The sequence below is a fragment of the Alligator mississippiensis genome, chromosome 5 (assembly GCF_030867095.1).
Source record: "Alligator mississippiensis isolate rAllMis1 chromosome 5, rAllMis1, whole genome shotgun sequence".
Lineage (NCBI taxonomy): Eukaryota > Metazoa > Chordata > Crocodylia > Alligatoridae > Alligator > Alligator mississippiensis.
Genome location: NC_081828.1, coordinates 9,127,213 through 9,147,795, shown reverse-complemented (window position 1 = coordinate 9,147,795; position 20,583 = coordinate 9,127,213). Strand labels below are relative to the sequence as shown.

Below are 20,583 nucleotides of genomic sequence, written 5' to 3'. Positions count from 1 at the left end.
CACCTGTCTTCGGAGCTGTATCTTCTGCTTGCCAGCTGGAGTTGTAGCTTATTAGCGGAGTGCTGGATCCAGCTTTTGGAGTTGCTGCCCGCATGTTTTTGCAGCCAAGACTCAAATATGACTCTGATGTTCCTTCAGCAGCTAGAAGGGAGGCGAGCCAGGAGGAGCTTATCTCATCTTGGCTGCAAGTTTGTGTATGTCCTATGAAAAGGAGTGGGAGTCTGCTTTACAGAGATAGACTCAGTCAACTTTTAATATTCTCATTCTGTTAACACAGCCCTGCAAAGAGCCGAGTGAACTCTTACGGCCTCACATGCAACTGAAATTGGTGATAGCTCTTGAATCTCAACAAGGGAAGACCCGCCTATGACTTTTTTTATATATTTTTAAATCTATCCCTCTAATATAACAAATATAAATTAGTCTTAATTGTTCTGTTTATGGACAAACATTATAGCTGAAATATTGAAAGACCCCCTTCTCAAAAAGAAGCAAAATATAACTAATTGTACACTACAAATGTAGTGTGTTCTTGTTTTGAGTTTTGTTTCATTTTGTTCTGGTCGGTTGTTTGCTTTGTTTTTTGGGGTTTTCTTTTTTTCAGAAAGAAGATGGAAACCCAGTGATCTCAATAATTTAAAAAAAATCCCATCAGTTTATAGTACATGGTTTGAACCTTCTCCTAAAGTGTTTGCTAGTGAAATAGTTGTAGCATTGTGCAGATTCATGAACCAGAAATTGAGACTTGCTTAGTCTACCTTCAAACCGAGGAAAATGTGGGGGGAAAAAAAAAATCATCGTGAAAGATGAATAGTAAATTAGTCTTTTTATGTTCAGGTTGAATAATCTGAGCTGTTATAATACATAAAGAAATAAGAGCTTTACAAATACATTACTTTGAATCTGACTTCCTTTCTGTGTCTGTTAAATACAATTTTGCATGAATTATATTGTAATAAAATCTAGGCAGGCCTTTGGTTGTTAATTTTTGTGATTTTTTTTTTTTGATATTTTTTTTTGCAGTGTTTCCATTTTTCCCCAGCTGAACAATATGGGTATCTATTTGATGGCTTGCTTAGCACCCATAAATTCCTGTGGTTGCTACCTACAAGATGTGTAACTTAGTGGGTAAAGTATCAGCTTTATATTTCAAAGGTACTGGTATTCAAGTTTTGCCACAGTTATAAATATTTTAAAACTGTTCTTTCTCCTTTGTAGAGCAGCACTTGTAATCTCAAAATTATTTAGAAGTTTTTACTAGTGCCTGTCACAAGCCTCCCTTCTGCTTCTGAGCAACATTAGTGTTCTTTGATTAATTAAAAAAAAGCATTTAACAGCCTGATCAAAGAAATAAGACTTGTTCTGCCCCCCCACCCATCATGTACTGAGTGATATTACTAAGGCCTTAGGGCTCGGATGGGCATTTAGCTAAAATGTTTGGACAGCTCTATTGATTGTAGATGCTCTTTTACATACTTTAGTAGATCTGACCTGAAACCATGTATTAATAGTTCACATCCAAAAATATATCATGAAAGGTTTTATGGAGGCAGGTGTTAAGTAAGAATAAAAGGTCAAAACTTTGCTTCTCCACAGTTTGAGTTGTAGAAGAAATGTTTTTTCCTGTATTCATATACATGTTGTATGTTTTGAACTGAGTTAGCTTCCTGCAGTGGCTGCTTTTGGTCATGCATTTTCATAGATTTCAGAGACATTAGGGCTGGAAGGGACCTCATAAGATCATCGAGTCCAGCCACCTGCCCAAGGGGCAGGAAGTCAGCTGGGGTCACAGGATCCCAGCAAGATCAGCATCAAAATGTTTCCCAATTCCAGAGCCCAAGTACATTGTCTCACAGGTCATGCAATAGAAATATTTACTGCAGACTTCTTAGCTACATGGTCTGCTTTAAAAATCAAAATAAGGAAATAGTTGGTCCCAAGAAAAGATTTCTCCTTCTCCTGATCTGGATGCCTGTCTAGTAGTCAGTGAAGTCAGATTCCTCCTACACAAACCTACCTTAATATAATGCATCAAACAAGTATTATCTGATAACGATTTGATCAATGGCAACTCGACCTGGGCCAGACTTCGCAGCCTAGAAACAAAAGGGTCTGCTTCGAATTGCCAATTCCTTCAGCTAACTACTTCCCCTATTGCCCTTATTGTTTATACAGTTTATGAATCTGAATATAATTAAATCACTTCCATACAGGAAAACAATGTTGTAATCATTATCAGCATGCATTTTTGATGGGTATTAAGAGATTATTTAAAATCATTTAAGATTCTGCTTAAGCAAGGAGTGATACCAACCTCCTAAATTCAACTCTAAAAGGCCTTATTAGGCAAGATTTTATTTTGCAGTAATGTTTTTGTTTTCTTAGTATTTCCATTCACTTTCTTCCCTCGGTGTATGTTGTTGACGTGTTTCTCGGTGCTTTTCTAAAGTCGAGAGATCTATTCAAAACCATTTTATGGCTATAAAATGAAGAAAAGAAAGAGAGCATAACATATGTTCACAATTTAACACTGTGATAAGTATCTTGTTGTTTTCTGTCCCCTCCCCCCTTTTTAGTAGAAGTAGCCTAACCCTAACCCCTCCCCCCTTTTTAGTAGAAATAGCCATTAGTAAAATGTTTGTGGATCTTACTTTATTAGTCATTTTATTGTTGAGTAGTATTTACACTATTTTTGGAAAATGCTTCCTTTCATAATGGGTACATTTACTTATTCTGTAGGGAGGACTGCTTATTGCATAGTCTCACTGGAGTTTTGCTATTGTTCTTATCCTATTTTTAACTGTACACTACTATTTTTCTCCAGCAGACAATCTGCCAAGTTTCTTGCCTGAACTGTGGATTTAAAACCAACTTCAAATTACTGGAGAATTTCAAGTGGTCTTAAGTGACAGAAGAAGCAGATCTTCACAATAATGGAAGAGGCCAAAAGCTCAAAGAATGGAAATCATGATCCGAGGAAGTCTGCCCGTGTTGTCTATGAGGAAGGCAAAACAGTCAGAGTTACAATCAGTCAGAATTACAAACATAACAGAAATGATAAATCTGTGAAAGACGTGGGGAGAAGTTCTCCAAGTGGGAACAGTAGCAAAAAGAATAAGCAAAATGATGTCTGTTCTGAAAAACCTGGGGATAATAAATCATGTAAGGTAAATAGTTGTAGTCCTGGAACTAAAGATGCGGTGTCAAACCTTCAGGATCGAAGTCACGGAAAAGCAAAAAAAGTACCTAATTTGCCAGCAGCAGTAGAAAACCTAAAGCAGGTAAAAGCTCAACAAGTGGGAGAAAACTTTCCAAGCTCTCCTGTTTCTGGGAACGGAGTCAGTATGGAAACCTCGGCAGTCTCCCAGAGAGGGAAATCAGCACTGGAATATCCACCAGGGACTCTCCTGTTGAAAACACACACGGATCAGACTGGTGACCCTGGTAAGACTGTTTCAGATCAAAGAACTGTGGAGCATAAGTCTGATGATTTCAGTGAGTATTATACAACACTAAATCCATTGTTTTCCTGCAGTGAAATTATTACCGCTCTGAAACGAGCTCCAAAGTGTTTCTGTCTTGCATGTCTTTTTAGTTACATACAGCAAATCTTCCAGTACATTTACAAAGAGCGTTCTGTGAACTTGGACCTTCTGTTACTGAGGAGTGCACGTCACAATTTGTCTTTTCTCCACTGTAACCAATGGAGCATTTATTTATTTAGAGCCATGTTTTGGCTGGCGCGTCAGTCGTGGGCTACTTTGAGAAGCGAGATCACATTAAAACAAAATCTTTCTAATATCACTGTCTTGGCTTAGCAGTAATAAAAAGAAAAACGCATCTGCATTCTAGCACAGGAATGCCACGCTTGCCTAGGGGTGGATCCAGAGGGGGTGCAGTGGGAGCAGCTGCTTGGGGACCTTTTAAGTCCCTGACTCAAGGAAGAATTGTCCTGTCCCTTTCCCTCTGGGCTCAGTGATGCCTCCCCCTCCCACCTGTCACTGCTGCTGTCCCAGGCTGCCCTATGGGCAGGGTGGCCTTGAGCTGCTCCTGCCCTGCTCCACAGGGAGCCAGGCTTAACAGGGACAACAGCAGCAGGGCCAGCAGGTGGGTTTCTGCTTCCTGCCCACCTCCCAGGTGTTGCTTGCCAGCACAGGAGCGGCTCAAGGTGGGGGAACACACCTGCAGCTGTGGCTCAGCCTGGCTTCCTGTGCCTCCCTCCCAGTTGAACTGGGGCAGGAGTGGCTGTGGAGCTGCAGCTGGGGAGCATGAGGACAGCACCGTTGGTGCGTGGGGGAGGAGGGACCGGGACGGGATGTGCCGCTGAGCATGGACGGAGATGGAGGGGGAACAGAGCAAGATGGGGGGGGATTCTTACCTGTTCTGGGGGACGTGAAACAGTCCTTTCCTGCTTCTTCTGCAGGGTGGTCTGCCCACCTTTGGTTGAGGGGGCAGCTGGGAGTTGGAGGCAGTTCCCATCCCTGCTCCCTTGCACCACCCCTGACAGCAGGATCTGTCCCTGCACTTGTCTTTTACTTGGTTGCTGTGGAGGTGTTTTTCTCTCCAAATCTTCAGAAGATTGAGGCACTCTTTCAGTCGCTACTTCTGTGAGCCCTGTGTTTTTAGGTCTCCTTCAACTTCAGAATATGCAACTGCATTATCTGCAGTGTTGAGCTCCTTTGTCTAGTTAACCCCTTACTGTAGGAGCTGTCAGACCTTTTCAAAGTATGGATCACAGTTTAATAGAAATATTGTTTCCTGGGCCATTTGCTGTTGTGAGGATCACCTCCTCTCCCATTCGTGATCATATAATATCATTAACAACTACAGCAATTATTTACATGGAAAATATTGGTAAAGTCGCAGTGGGAAAATATGGAATGCATTTTTAGCTGTCTTAATGATGTTTAGCAACTGGAAAAGTTAGTCTAATGTGTTCAGTTTTATGAGCCATCAGCAAGTACTGTATGGACCGCCAGTCATCCACAGTCCAGAAATTGTTTAATTACTTGATATCTAACTGCCCCCAAGCTAGCTGTCTCAATACCATTTTCACTCTACCCTCTTAAAATCTCATTCTTTTTGGTGATACTCTCATGGATGATGTCCTTGGTTATAAGAATAATGGTCAGTGTAGCTGATTTGTACAGGTTAACAAATTATGTACAGATCATAGTCTGCTGGAGGCATTGTCTGTTCAAGATCCTTCATGTGTATAATTGACAGCAGCATAGGTGTTATAATGAACCATAAAAAGCTGTGGTGTCACAGTATGCATTGGGTGCATTGTTAAAATCGCACCGTCTCAAGTGGATGCGGTTGTAATGCTTAGATAATAGCCTTGTAATGTATTTCTGAGAGATTTCTGTAATATATTTCTTTAAAATAGCATTATGTAGGGTTTTTTTAACTTTACATGGCCAGTGTAACACATTAAACCTCTGTGTTAATGTTTATTAGTTGTATTACAGTAGCACGTTATACTAGGTATTGTACATGTGCTTAGCAAAAGATGACCCCTGACCTAAAGAACTACTGTAAGCATGGGCAGAGCTAGGATTTTGAAAAGCAGGGCATGCAGATGGTGTGGTACATCATCACATTTAATACAACATGTGTTTAAGATCAAACCAAATATAACTATTTGAATGTGTGCTCATTTGCTAGATTATATATAAAGTTAAAAAACCCCACAACAAACTAGGGAGAAATGTCTCATAGTCATTATAGCTAAATGTGTCTCTTACATATCTTTTTTATAAAACAAAATCTAGCCTTCTTGAGCATCTTGACAGTGTCTCCAATACTTCACTGTCAGTCATTTCTTCACCTGAGTTAATATTACCACATCTGAATTAAGGTCTTTGGCTAGAGCTAAAAACATTTTTTAGGGCCTTAAAATAGAAGAGAGAGATTACCAGGAATGGCTAACAGGCAGCTAAATTGCAGAAGAGAGATTTGAAAGGACTGTTAAAGGTAGTTAACACCTGTGGACAGGAATCAAGGAGACAATGAGCCACAGTCATAGTTCATAGAGAAGTAAGGCTAGAAGGGACCTCAAGCGATCTAGTCCAACAAGTTTCAAACCTGCATCCCGGTGTTATTAGCACCACACTCCAACCAACTGAGCTCTTAGCACTGCCTGTAAAGAAATGCTGCTGTCCCTCCCAGGCAGGTGGTTTGAAAAGTTTGGGGCAAGAATCAAAGGGTAGGGGTTGCAACTAGACCACTGCATGCACCAGCCCCCCTCCCCAGTCTGCCTCTGACTGTAAGACTAGGTTACTAAGACATTGCATTGATGTCTTTAAACTTTCTCTTCTGTAATATAGAACTCCTTAAATAACTTTTTTTATTAGATCAACTGAGTACTGTAGTTGGAAAAAAAGTTCTTTGCAAGCTTTCAGGCACAAGCACCCTTCTCTGCTGTTTACTCTATGCCTGAAGAAGGGCACTTGTGCCCAAAAGCTTGCAAAGAACTTTTTTCCAACTGCTTACTTGGTCTAATAAAAGATATCACATCCACTCAAAAATGCTTGCCTTCCTATGTCCTTAGACCATAGGCGACTAGTAGGGGGTGCACAAGGGTGCACGTGCCTCCCCTGATGCGGACGGTGCCCCCTCCCCTGACGGCCAACGCTGATACTCTCGGTAGGGCTGGTGCCCCCCCGACAGGGCCGCCACCATCGGTAGCTTCTGTGGGTGGCCGCCCCCCCCCCCGCCAATTCAGGAGCCCAGAGACCACAACACAGCCGATTTTTAACACTGGGTTTCTTTTTGAAACCTCTGGATTTATCCTTTGACATGTTTGTACACCTAGCAGTGCTAACATTGTGCGGCAAGCCTGCAGCAAGCACTTTTGGAAAGGATCTCAAGGCTGCAGTCTAGTCTGTTCTAAAGCAATGGTGAACAAGAAATGCATCACTGGAAGGCACTGCACGGGAGAGCATTCAAGAGATTCTAGCGTCTCTTTCTTCAGAGACACTTTTATTCCTTATGACGCTGACCATTTGCTTCCCATTAAAATGACTGAAAACCGTGCATCCTCTCAAGTTCAGCTTACAGAGAGAGGAATCCTGTGTGAAAGCACGTAGAGACAATTTTGTAGTGCTAATTTTTATATTTCCTTTATTTTTGTTAGCTATTCTGGAAAATAATAATAGCATTCCAACTCCATCCTCCAGGTAAAATAAAGAATCCTGAATCAACTAAGGAACATAATTTGGAGACTGATTATTTAGAAAACACTGCTGTGATTGATGAATCTTCTTTGACAGCAGAGCAGCAGCTCGGCCTGAAACAAGCAGAAGAACGACTGGAAAGAGATTATATCTCCCGCCTCGAAAAAGTAGGTGGTGATATTTTTGTTGCGTGTTTTCCCTAGAAGAAAATTAAAACCAGTGTCTTCTGCAGCTGTGTTAAGAGCCCTTGAACTCCTTTTGATCTGCATGCTAGTGAGACCTCACCTTATGCTCACTGTAAGTGTGGCTGGATAGGAATTGCTTCCTTATGCAGAGTAGATATTTTGGGTGATGTGGATTCCTCCCACTGTAGCTGATGCATGCATTGCATTCCGGCCTCTGAAATAAGAGACTTGGACTGGAAAAGTGAATATACAGCCCTCATATGGTAGATGCACAACACAACCAACATTTTTAATTCCACACTTCTTTTTTTAAAGTAAGATCATTCCATTATCTCTCCTGGGTGCATCTGAAATAGTAGTTGTCCCATCATTGTAAATAACTGTGCTAAATAATGCCATATTTCAGTATGCATTTCTGCCAGTGAAAATCTGCCATCATTATGTATTCCTTTCAATCTGTTCAAAAGCAGTACCCAAATCAATATTAGGACTATTTAAGAAAAACAGAACGCAATTTAAGAACAAAACAAAGATTTTCCTCCAGCTTTACAAGTGCACTCAAGGACTTCTTTAATCTACCATAATCCTTGGGGATATCCTTGATTTCCCCCTCAAAAATCCAAGTTGGGTGACTGCCAGCGTGTTACATTTTTAAATTAACGTTTAGCTTCCTCTTACTAGGTTTATTTTTCAAAGAAAATAAGGTCCCAGAATATTAGCGATGAAAACAAAATAAGCAAGTTACCTTGCATTGACATTTTATCTGAAAATACAAAGTAGTAAAAAATACCTAAGGTTTTTTTTGTCAGATCATAGAGAGAGAACGTTGCCCAGACTGCAGTATTTTTATTTTGTCACAGTACATCGATATTTTTTTTTTTTTTTTTGGTTAAAAAGCATATTGAGATTGCAGAAGAGTTTTAAAATGAACATTCCCTGTGCATTAATCTCTAACTTACAAAATCTGTGGATTTATCAACTACAAACCTGTTGGCATGGAGGCAGAATGGTGATACAGGTATTTAACAGTTACAATAGTTGTCAGCTGTGAACACTATTGAAAAGGATAACATTGTGATGCATATTTACTGTTGTTTCATTAAGGAAAAAGACAGTAGGAGGATTCAGGTTGAGATTTTAAAAACTTCAGCATGAGAGGGCAATTGTCCACTGTCCCTGAAATCAGGCTCAAGGTTTGGGAGCTCCCATGTCTAAATCCTGGCATTGACACTAGATTTGAGCAAATCGCATAACCTTTCTTTCTCGGTTTGTGTCACATGGGGATAATCTGTACCTTGCAGAGGTCCTGAGAAGATTACCAGTAGTTAACACTTGTTATAGCACTTTGACACTAAAAGTTCCCACATCATTGCCAAGTTTTTATTTATTCATGACACAACTGAGAACATAAGGCGTTTAATTCACTTTTTCTGGAACTGCTGGCAAACATATTTAGATCACGTTTTTTAATCTTATCTCCTTTTTTTCCCCTCAGCGCTCCCCAGAATACACCAATTGCCAGTATCTATGCAAGCTTTGCTTAGTTCACATTGAAAATATCCAAGGAGCTCATAAACATATTAAAGAAAAACGCCATAAGAAAAATATCATGGTAAGTTAACTAGTTAAGAGTTTACAATACATGTGTTTTGTTCTTTTTTGACAGTGAACCACTTTTTGATACAAATCTGGGAATCTGATAAATCAAGACTGAAAGAGAACTATCTATTAGTTTAGTGTTGGTTGGGTATTTTATAACTAAATCTATTTGAAATCATTTGTTACACATTGCTTAAAAGCATGCAATTCTCTTTCCTGTTTGTATTGTTGAGACTTTATACATAGCATAACAGTTTGGTTGAGCTTGTAAGTATGGATGGTGGGCACACCGGCTTATCCAGGGAATCCAGAAATGCCCAGTTTCTCTCCTGGGATACTTGGGACTAATGCATTTAATGAAGTTATTTTCTAGATGTAGAAATCCAGAGTTTCTGTGGGAGGTGTTGCCACATCAATCTGCCAGTCTGGCCCACAAGAACGTGTTGAACATAAACATGGCATTTCTTTCAGAGGCTTTTCCAGTATGCCATTACGTAAATTCTTTAAAACGCTTGACTAATCCTTTTAGAGAAGAAATCTGTTCTCCCTTCGTTACTCTTTTAAATCACTCTTTTATGAATAGATGGAATAAGGTGTTTTTTCTCCAGGCATAGGCTGCTGAGGCTATTCTGAAGGAGATCTGTTAGAATCGTAGACAGTGAGGGTTAGGAGGGACCTCAGGAGGTCATCTAGTCCAACCCCCGCTCAAAGCAGCGCCGTCCCCCAACTAGATCATCCCAACCGAGGCTTTGTCTACCTGGGTCTTAAAAACCTCCAAGGATGGAGACTTCACAACCTTTCTGGGCAAGCTGTTCCAGAGCTTTACTACCATCCTCATGAGAGTTTTTATTAATATCTAACCTAAACTTCCCTTGCTGCAACTTGAGCCTATTGCTCCTTGTTCTGTCATCTGCCACCACTGAGAACAGTCCAGCTCCGTCCTCTTTTGCACCACCCTTCAGGTAGTTGAAGGCTGCTGTTAAATCCCCACTCAGTCTTCTCCAGACTAAAGAACCCCAGCTCTCTCAGCCTCTGCTCACAAGTCGCGTACCTCAGCCTCCTAACCATTTTTGTTGCCCTTCACTGGACTCACTCCAACTTGTCCACATCCTTTCTGTAGTCGGAGGGGCTGAAAACTGGACACAGTACTCCGGATGTGCCCTCGCCCCTGCCAAATAGACGGGAATAATCACTTCCCTCGATCTGCTGGCAACCTTCTACTAATGCAACCCAGTATGTCATCGCAACAAAGACACACTGTTGGCTCATATTCAGCTTATTGTCCATTGTAACCCCAGGTCCTTTTCTACAGAGCTGCTGCTTAGCCAGTCAGTCTCCAGCCAGTAGCGTTGCTCCATCCTAAATGCAGGACTTTGCGCTTGTCCTTATTGAACATCACGAGATTTCTTTTGGTTGACTCCACCAATTTGTCGAGGTCTCTCTGAATCTTAGCCCTACCCTCCAGCATATCTACTGCTTCCCCCTATTTTGTGTCGTCTGCAAGCTTGCTGAGGGTGCACCCCATCCCATCTCCCAGGTCACTGATGAAGATATTGAACAAAATTGGCCCCAAACTGAACCCTAGGGTCTCCCATTTGGTACCAGCTGCCAACTAGACATTGAACCATTGATTAATACCTGCCCCTGGGCCGTGTCACATCTGACCCACTAGCCTGCCTTGACTTGATGTTCCGAAGACGAACTCACCTGAAGGTGATACGGTGGTCCTCTGTGGGCCAGGTGTGACTGCAGCGTGTCTTCTGTGGGCATCCTCCTCCTGTGTCCCCCACCCGCTTTCCACTCGTGTTATTGCCACTCTTGTTGGTACATCATAGGTGTTTGTCACTTGGGCAGCCCCATGGGGTACACTGAGCTTTGGATCCTTATGGTATGTCCCCTGCTCATGTTGATGCAGGAACATAAAAAGAAGAGCAACTAAACAGATAAGATGAACTCAAAATGGCTTGGCCTGATAGCTAGGCAGGGCACTGATGCCTTGCTGTACCGAGCCTCTCCCCCTTCTTGGGGTGCGAATTACTTTGGGCCTTACGTGCTCCTCTTGTCTTGCTGTTGGGCCCTTTGAGTCTCTTGTCAATGTGGTCTCTCCAGGCAGACCCTTCTTGTACTGGCACTGGGCCCCTCAGGGTGGCTGCTGTTGTGCCCTCAGGAGGCCCGTGCTCCCTCCCAGCTGACTGCTGACCGAGTTTCAGGTACATGGGGGTCCCCGGTGCGTCCCCACAGTTTGGATGCTGCTTCCAGGATCTCTTCCCCCAGTTATCTCCCTGTGGGTTGTCTCTGGGTACCATCTGGCCTTTCCCAGGTACTCGAGGTACTGCTTCCACTGTCCTCGCTGCCATTCCCCTTAGCCCCTGCCTCCGGCATGTTTTTGGCCCATTGCCCTGGGGCTCCAGGCCAGTCGGGAACACACTCCTGGTTGGTGCGGTGTTGGCTTGCACACGGGCAATTCAGCTGTCTGTGTCGCTGCAGGCAGGCAAGTCAGGCGTGGGGCTGTTACATTACCCTTTGAGTCCAGCCAGTTTTCTGTCCGTCTCACAGTTCATTCATCCAACCTCTACTTCCTTAGCTTGCTTGCAAGAATGCTGTGGGAGCTGTTAGATAGATCACCTGCTGAACAGGTTTATACTGCAGTCTGGCACCTGCAAGACTTGCCCTAATCTCCAGTGCTGGCAGGTTCAGAATTGAGGGCATTCTTGAGAACAATGAGAAAAGTCATATCTGGGTTCTGTTGTTCCTAATGTCCCTTTTTAATATACATACCATGGTGACCCGCAGAGAGACAAGGGCGAATCTTTGAGATGCACATGTCTTAATCCATTGAAATCTTTATAGATAAGAATTAGGATCAGGAACTTTCAGAACTGAAATGGCAGCCGGTGTGTGACAGTTTTGCAATGATGTGCTCTTCTTGGCTCGTTCCATGTAGGGTTTGATTTGTGCTTGTTCAATCATTTGTGGGCTGTCTTCTGGGTCATTCCAGGTTATGGTGTTGTAATCCAGTTTTGAAGTGACAGAAATGCAGATCACTGTTACTAGTTCCTCACTTGAGCGAAAGGTCTGATCTACTGATCCAGAGAAATTAAAAATGGTTTTCTTGGTTACTACTGCTGTATTGCCCTCCACAAAGATTGAAAAAGCCATTATGACCTCTGTGTTGTACTGTCTTGATGAAATACTTTAGCTGGAAGCCAAGGTCACAGTTTTTGTTGGTTCCTTCAAAAGCTGTAACCTTGTTACAAGTACCGCCTCTGATTTTAACAGATTCGAGACATTATTTTTAATGCAGATTCCTCAAATCGTGAAGCAACAAGGGACCAGTGCTGTCTGCAACATCAAGAAATATAACGTTGGTTTCAGTCTTTGAGATTGTATGAGCTCGTTTCTTATAATCTCTTCAATCTGCTTTAAATATATGTTGAATATAAAAGGTAATAGGTTGAGCCTTGAGTATCTAAGGAAAAAAGGCAGGTACTTTTCTCACCACAGGCCACTTGTTTTCAAAGCAATAATTCTGTGTGTGAAATCATAGTGAACATCCCGTTGCTAATTTTGCCACAAGTTTATGTACCTCCAAATTGACACGTACTTGGAATTCACCAGACTGGATAAGTTCATCTCTTCCCTATTACCATTGTCCATAATTCAGTTTATTAAGTACTTGTGGCTGCACAAACACCAGTGTTTCATGTTTTTCTTCTCTACTTTTTAGTCCTCTTATCTTGCACAGAGCCAGATGGTGGTGGTTATCAGGAATATCCTAAAAAGTCTAAGATCACTCTCACAGAACTCAGACTCGCTGTCTGTCTGTCTCTAGAGACCTGGCAGCAAATCAGCCTTAGTTGGAGGGCTCTGGCCTTGAATAGTCTCACTTGTACTGAATTACAAGCACTGATTGTCTACAGTCATACAACTCTGTATGCATCCCATCTCATTTTGGAAGTTAAGCAGGGTTGGGCCTGGTTGGTACTGGGATGGGAGACAGAGTCCAAGTTTGGTGACTTAAAAAAAAAAAAAAGGAGGGGACAGGGTGGAAAGGAGGTAGTTGAATCTAATGGGTAAAAATAGAAGAGGTAGAGATGGTTTGTATCTTGACGTTTGGCCATGTTATAATGCAAGACCAAATATGATGATGAGTGCAGTCTACATGTATAAATTATATTTTGTAAAATATACTTATCCATTCAGACACCGTAGAACTAAAACTAGGTTCAAACCTTATATATATTGCGCTTCTAATTTTAGATATGCAGGCACACACACATTTCTATTAAATATTATATATTCATAATTCAATAGTGCAAGAAAACCAACTAGGTCATATATATATCTGTACCATTACAGCATACGAGAACTCAGATCTGATGACATTTATCATGCTGAGTGACTAAATCAGCTTACCGGCAGCAACTTCCCCACCGTAGTCAAAATCCATGGCAACAATGTTAAAAAGAAACCTTTACAAATATATATTTTAAGTTTAATTTTTCAAAGTAAGAAATAAAAATAGAATTTACTGGATAAGTAGAGTACGTACATAGAAGTGTAGAGGTCCAATATACATCATTTATCTGCTTTAGCATGGAGTTCTGTTTGCGCATAACGGACCCTTACTTGCTGAAGCCATGCTATTTACTGGCCAAGATATTTCTACTGCAAGTTACACATTTTAATCTGTCAGTTAATTTTAGGAGCAAGCTGTGTTCACATTTAAATCTTGGTGACTTAAAACTACATGGTTTTGATTCATCTGAAGTAGTTAACTCCATAGGTGAAATTATGTATAATTTAATTGATTAACACTTGCTTGGTCTTGCAGAAAGGGAATTAGCTTCCTAAGAGTCAGGAACTTTCTGCCTCACTGGTATCCCTATGCACTCTCCTTTCAATCGTGATGGCTTCTCTGGGTTGGACTGAAGGAGGTTTCTCTAGTTTTTAGTCGCTACGCTAATGTTTGTTCAGGAAAAAATTACAGCGGTCTTGGAATTCCTTTGATGGATAGTATGTCAGAATTTTCGGCCACGAAATGTGGTTCAGAGAATGTTAACATCCCAATTTCTTCTGTGATGTCAGCAAGAAAGAACCTACTGGTAATGCTGAGGATCCAGTCTTTCCATAAGCTGTGTTGGCATACAGAGTTTGATAACGAAGTTCAAATCTCGTTTTGGAAATGGTCTGAATAAGTTAAATTTCAATATATTAAAATGACATATTGGTTTTTTTAAGACATCAAAATAATTGTGCATGTGTGTAGATAGATATATGAAGATAAAATATATTTAAGCGTAATGAAATAAGATGAAACCTTTGTCTTTTTAAAATATCAGCTTGTCTTTCTATCATCTAAAAATGTTTTAGGAAAAACAGGAAGAAAATGAGCTGCGTGCCCTCCCACCTCCTTCCACTGCACAGCTGAATGCTTTAAGTTTTACACTCATTGAAGCAGCAAATGAACAAGGCATATCAGATGATGACTTCAGAATCCGCCAGGAAATTGTAAATGAGATGGAGAAGATTATTCAGCAGCCCTTACCAGGTATCCATGGGCCCCTGTGATTTCTTCAGGTGCAAGCCCGATTTCCTTTATTTAGTGTAACAATTATAGGTAAAATCTTGATGTTTTCATTAAAGATGAAATAATAAATTTGGGAGTTAAAATAACTTGATATTATCTGGGTAATGGGTGTGAATACAGGCGTTTTAATATAGAGCAGAAGCTGTTTTCTGTCAGCCTATAGCAAACCTACAGAGTACTTATGGCCCTCTTTTATTTATTTATAAAGCACATTTTTGGGAAAAGAAACCCTGAACAGGTGTAAAAAACAAAAACCCAAAAAACAAAAAACCCAATTTTCCCCCCTCTCCCCCCTGAATCTGAGAGATGCCAGGAGTGTCTTGCCTTCCCCGATTTTGGCAGAGGGCCTGTTTGGGTCTCAGTGGGGGATGGCCAGATGTTAATTTACTCGTGCAGTTGGAGTCTGACAAATTAGATGCCAGATCCCCAAAAATTGCACATCCTGCCATGCCATACATACATGGCAGGATGTACGATTTTTAGGATTTGGCATAAATTTAGTTGGAGCCCATGACAACTGCTAGGGTTTTACAGCTTCCTGGATGCCTGGACTCAGGTAACAGGGAAAAGACCCAGTCCCAGTCCTGTCCTGGGCAGCCTATCTGCAGGCATACTTTCTGAAAGACCTTGCTATCCTTGACCCACAGAGCAAGGCATCATCAGCTTAGGACCTGAAGCTCTTGGCTCCCCATGTACCTGTGACCTGTACTGTAAGGTGCTGCCTACAGTTGAGGAGCTCGCACAGGCACTCCAGGTACCCTGGAGTTGTCTCATGCTGGATCCCAAAACTCAGCTGAGCATCAAGATCTAGCATGGGACAGACCTGACATACCACACTTTCAATTTAAGGAGTGATACAAACAAGTCACAGAGGTGTTCCACATTATATTGCCTATGTTGCATCTTTGAGGTTCATTTGCTGTATTATTGCACTGTAAATTGGCTTTAATGTGTGGCACTTACTAACTATAAACCTCTGCTAGGGCCCAGAAAGGGATTTAAGGTCCTGTTCATGTTCCAGTCCTGCAAAATTTTACACTCAGACTTTATACGAGCAGGTATTTGAACTGGTGGGGATTTAACAGATCTCTTTTCTCAGTTTATTTATAACTGTTTAAAATACAAGCAAACAATAAAGAGGTTTAAATAGTGTGATTAAAACTAATTTCCCATCTAATTTGTTAGGTTTTACCTCTTTACCGCCAGTTTTCTTGGTGTCCAACAAGACTTTGAAACCTGATTAAAAACATGTTTTAGCAATTCTTTTAAAAGACAGAAATAAAAAAGAAACATTTATTTTAGGCATTATCTATGTGTCTTAAAGAAGAAAAGCCACAATCCAATGTTTCCAGACAATCCAATGTTGTCATTTGTAGATGACTTTTAATACAGAAGAACAGCTCACAATGACTATAGGTTCTAGAATGATTTTATTTGACTTTGCTTTACCTTTTTACTATCTCCTACAGTGCTAACGGATCTGCTTAAAATATGAGAGCACACAAGTCTAGGCACTATATTAATAATAGTGAAATTATCCATGATTCTGCAATGAATGATGTATTGAGCTTTCATTGGCAGAAAATACCTTTTCAAACTCTGATTTTATTTATAGAAGAAGTGTTTAGAAATTCATATTATTGCCTGTTTTATAAATTAACTGATATTTTTCATCTTACAATAAATTTAGGTCTTTTTATTCATTTAGGATAGTAATTTGATTACTTGGTCCTGGTACCATGGTATGTACAAGGAATGACATTTGTAGGAATGGGGTTTGAGAGTCAGCAAAGACTTTGGCAGTTGATCAAATGCTGACATGAAATTAAATTCTTTAATACCCATGAAAACTGTTTTTTAAAACCACCCAGCAATTTCTTGATAGTGGCTTCAATTTTACAGGATTAAAAACAGAATGCATACCGGCATAACAAGTTAGATAATATTCTTTTTTCTCTTACTTAATTTGGAGGGTTTGAAAATTAAATTCTTTGAGTCTCTAGTTTTCTGTTATGCGACATAATCGATGTGGCTTTACTGAATAGATGGAAAGGTGAATTAAGTATTCATTGAAGTAACTTGGAATACTATCGCTGGCTCAGCATCTTTTCAATTATCTTTTCTTTGTTTTCCAGATTGTTCACTGCGGATGTATGGCTCCTGCCTGACTAGATTTGCTTTTAAAACTAGTGATATTAATATTGACATAAAATTCCCCCCCAGGGTAAGTAGGTTGCTTTTGTCTTAATTATTTTCAAAATTGGCCTGTAAACTACATTAATATCTATTCAGTTGACTTCATTTTCCATTAAGGCTAATTGTTGTTATAGTAGCAAATAGCATGTAAATTAAGCGCTATTAGTGTTTTGATATCTTGTACAGCTAATTGACAGAAAAGGTTTTTATTAGTTTGAACTTATTTTAATTGAATACATCTACATGGTACCTTTTAATTTCTAGTATTCTTCAGTCTAACATAATTTTTAAAGGTAAATGAGAAATAGTTTACCCCAAATAAACCAAGTGGTTCTTATGTTCAGAATGACCCAAATAGGAACAGTTGAAAGGTATTTAGAATCCACATTTTATTGAAAATGTAACTTAAAACTGATATTTTATTTCCAACTTGGTTTATAACATATTATGATCATATTTACCAAGAAATCTTCCCTAGCAGTGAAGCTGGCTTTTTATTAGGCTGCTAGTCATGAACGTTGCATGCCCCCAGGGGCTGGGGGGGCATGGCAAGCTTCCGCAGGTGACGGCAGCAGCGGGAGCGTGGCAGTGGCAAGTGGGGACCTCCCACAGGTGGCTGTGATGCTATTGGTGGCAGGGAGCATGTGGCAGTGGACTGCCCGCAGACACCACCGGTGGTGTCAGTGGCAAGGCAGGGTGGTGAGCAGCAACCGCCCACATGCGCCGTCAGCAGTGTCAACAGCGCCTTTTCGCAGGGGGTGCACAGCCACGCTCAAGGGATGCATGTGCAGTGCTGGTAGTAATGCATTTTTACTACACTGTGGGTACATCTGCACATGCTATTAATGCACTGTAAACTTACTGCGCAGTAAAGTAAGGCACAGTAAGCTTTCTCCAGGAGCATGTCTACATGTACACCTGTCAGGAGTAAATTTGCTCCTGACAGAAACAGTTCAGTGCAGGGCTACTCCTGCCCTGCTCTGCCAGCTTACCACAGCCAGGGGGAACTCTAGGCTCCCCTGGGTGTCAGCTCCAGGCTGGCAGGGGGCACTGAGGCCAGGCCTGGGCTGGGGCAGGGGGGGACGGACAGTGGGGAGCTGTCCCGCCTCTGGGGCAGCTGCCTCCCAGCCGTGCCCCCTGATCAGCAGATTGCTACTGGTCAGCTCAGGCAGTAGGAGGCGGGAGAACAGCTGGTCAGAGTGCAGTGCTGGGAAGCTGGCAGCTGCCCCGGAGCAGGGGACAGTTTCTTCTACTCTCTGCTGCCTGGGCTAACTGGAAGCAATTTGCTCCCAGCCAGCTGTCTACACATGTGCTACTGTGCAGTAAATCTGTACCTGTATCTACAGGAGCTGACTAACCATGCATTAGACTAATGTGCTGTGCACATGTAGATGGTGACAATTTACTACGTAGTAGATTAGTATACTGCACAGTAAAACATCTCTTGTAGGTGCTGCCTGTGTGATGAACGTAATAAAAAGTAATGCAAGAAACACACCATAAAATAAAAAACAAACAAACAAAACACTAGCCAATCTCACCCTTTCTGCACTGACTTGTTCCAGAAAAGCTTACAACATTTGTGGTGGTATTTTGGCCGGGCATAGCATGCTGAGTATTGCAGCAATAGCAAAACTGAATCGTAGAAAAGTAGGAACTCTTGGGAACATGAGTACATAGGAAAAGTAGGCTAGAAGGAACTCAGAAGGTCATCTAGTCCAACTTCTTGCTCAAGGCAGGGTTATCCTTGACTAAGCCACCCCAGGTCTGTCTAACCTGCCCTTGAAAATATCCAAGGATGGAGATTCCACAACCTCCCTAGGTGTAGTCTGTTATATTGCTAAGCCACCCTCGTAGTGAGAAAGTTCTTCCGAATCTCCAACCTAAATTTCCTATGCTGCGGTTTGAGACTACTGCTTCTAGTCCTGTCCCTTAGAGCTACTGAGAATAGTTTAAAGGCAAGAGACTGGCAATAATAGAGTATTTTAGGACAACTTTTTGAAAACAAATGTTGAATGCCACTTAGTGGGTGAAGCTCTGAGTGCATAAAAATAATTCTTAATAATTTCTGGTGAACTATTTCCCACTTACCTTTAAAACTGTGTGTTGCAAACGTATATTAGATTTGTGAAAAATTAAAAAGTCCATGTTTAATAACGTTGTTTTGAGTAGTTCTGACATGAAAATCTGCATTCTTGACAGTGTGTGTTCATTTATAAGTAAGTGTTGGCTCTTGAATTGTTAAATATGCACTGAGCAGTTTGGGCTTACTTGATGAAATCTGTTTAATGTGAAGCCAAAGCAGATGTATTTTTTAGAACAGTTCACTAAATGCAGCCTAAATGAGAAAGCTATCCGAATTATTTATTAGCACGTAGTTTCAATATTGGTTAATTATTGTGTCTTATTGTGAAAAATTAATGATAAATGTTGTTTGTCACAATTGTGCAGCTTAGATGTAGTTCAACCAAATTTGTAATTCATCATCTCAATTTCTGAATAAAATAACCTGTCCTAATTTGTTTGGTCGTTTTTAGATGAGCCACCCAGATGTTCTGATACAGGTGCTTGACATTTTAAAAAATAGTGGTGAGTTTACTTTTTTTCTTTATATTTTTAATCAGTGCTCTCATATTTGACTTTTCTATGGGACTCATGTTGCTAACAAAAATACAAATAAGATTATTCAGAATATTTTAATTATAAGAAACCTACAAACTGTGTGTTTTCTTATAGTCTTTTTAGAGTAAGTTCAGTGCTGTTAAACAGTATTATTCAGACACTGTAAAACAAAAATGTTCTCCCTTTACTCACAGACCAGGTTTAGCTTGTGCTTGCTTAGTTAATCCTAAAGGAGCACATTTTACAGTACAATTCAGTTTCTGTAGTACTACTCCATGCCTGAGAGACCGCTAGGGTTTGGTTTGGTTTTTTTTAAGGGTGTCCTAGACTGTCTGAATGTTGACTCTGTGTCACTTGTCAAGCAAGGGGCATAAACCAACCATGTAGTCTCATACCCCACCCGCACAATGAAGAGAGATCAAATTGAGCCAAGTGAGATCTTTGCACTCGCATTTTCTTAGGGATTATAATTTTATTGGTGATTTTTCACACCTCTGACAGTTCTGATCATGCAGTTTAGCTTTGTGCAAAGTAAGATCCCTTTTCAAAATTGGGGTTTGCATTCCCAGGCATGCCTGCCTTTTATTGTTCTGTAATGTATTCTTGCAATAGCAGTTTCAAAATTTCTCTCTCCAGCTTGCCTATAGATGGCTAAATGGGTGCATAAATGCCTGTTTATGAGCTCATGTATTTGTATAAAACTCATAGATACATTTCATCCTGGCTGTTACCTAAATAAAGTGTATTTCCATGATTGTATCTTTTTACCATAGTTTTTAGAGAGAGTGTGAGAAGTTCATAGTTTTAAGATTCATAAATCATGGGACAGACTAATTAGCTGCACAGTAAGCTAAATTACTCTGCACCAGAATATTCTTCTAAATATAAGTACTGTCCTGCTGTGGAGTTTTTTACTGGACGTATTTAAATCAGCTGGTTCTTACGAACTCCACCCCGAGCGCTGAGGGAATTAGCAGAGGTCATTGCGGGACCCCTGGCACAGCTTTATGAGCACTCGTGGTGCTCTGGTGAGGTGCCAGAGGACTGGAAAAGGGCCAACGTGGCTCCAGTTTCAAAAAAGGGAGGAAGGAGGACCCAGGAAATGAGGGGGTAAAAAGCACCCTGTTCAGATTCACAGACAACACTAAGATGTGGGGAGAAGTGGGTGCACTAGAAGGGAGGAATAGGCTGCAATTGGACCTAGACAGGTTAC

At 40.9% G+C, this 20,583-nt stretch overlaps 1 protein-coding gene across 19 annotated transcripts in view; it reads left to right on the top strand.

Moving 5' to 3' along the window:
- The window catches only part of TUT4 (terminal uridylyl transferase 4), a 90,133-nt gene that overhangs the window by 13,127 nt on the left and 56,423 nt on the right, over window positions 1-20,583 (top strand). For 13 of the 19 annotated variants that reach the window (XM_019479215.2, XM_014598652.3, XM_019479213.2 and 10 more), the window contains 7 exons: window positions 1,024-1,128; window positions 2,825-3,495; window positions 7,182-7,345; window positions 8,859-8,975; window positions 14,336-14,513; window positions 16,688-16,776; window positions 19,286-19,337. In XM_019479215.2, the coding sequence (XP_019334760.2) occupies window positions 2,934-3,495; window positions 7,182-7,345; window positions 8,859-8,975; window positions 14,336-14,513; window positions 16,688-16,776; window positions 19,286-19,337 (1,162 nt within the window). In that variant the 5' untranslated portion in view covers window positions 1,024-1,128; window positions 2,825-2,933. Of the gene's footprint in view, window positions 1-1,023; window positions 1,156-2,824; window positions 3,496-7,181; window positions 7,346-8,858; window positions 8,976-14,335; window positions 14,514-16,687; window positions 16,777-19,285; window positions 19,338-20,583 lie in introns of all 19 variants that reach the window. The other 6 variants (XM_014598656.3, XM_019479216.2, XM_014598657.3 and 3 more) reach the window with 4 other exon arrangements.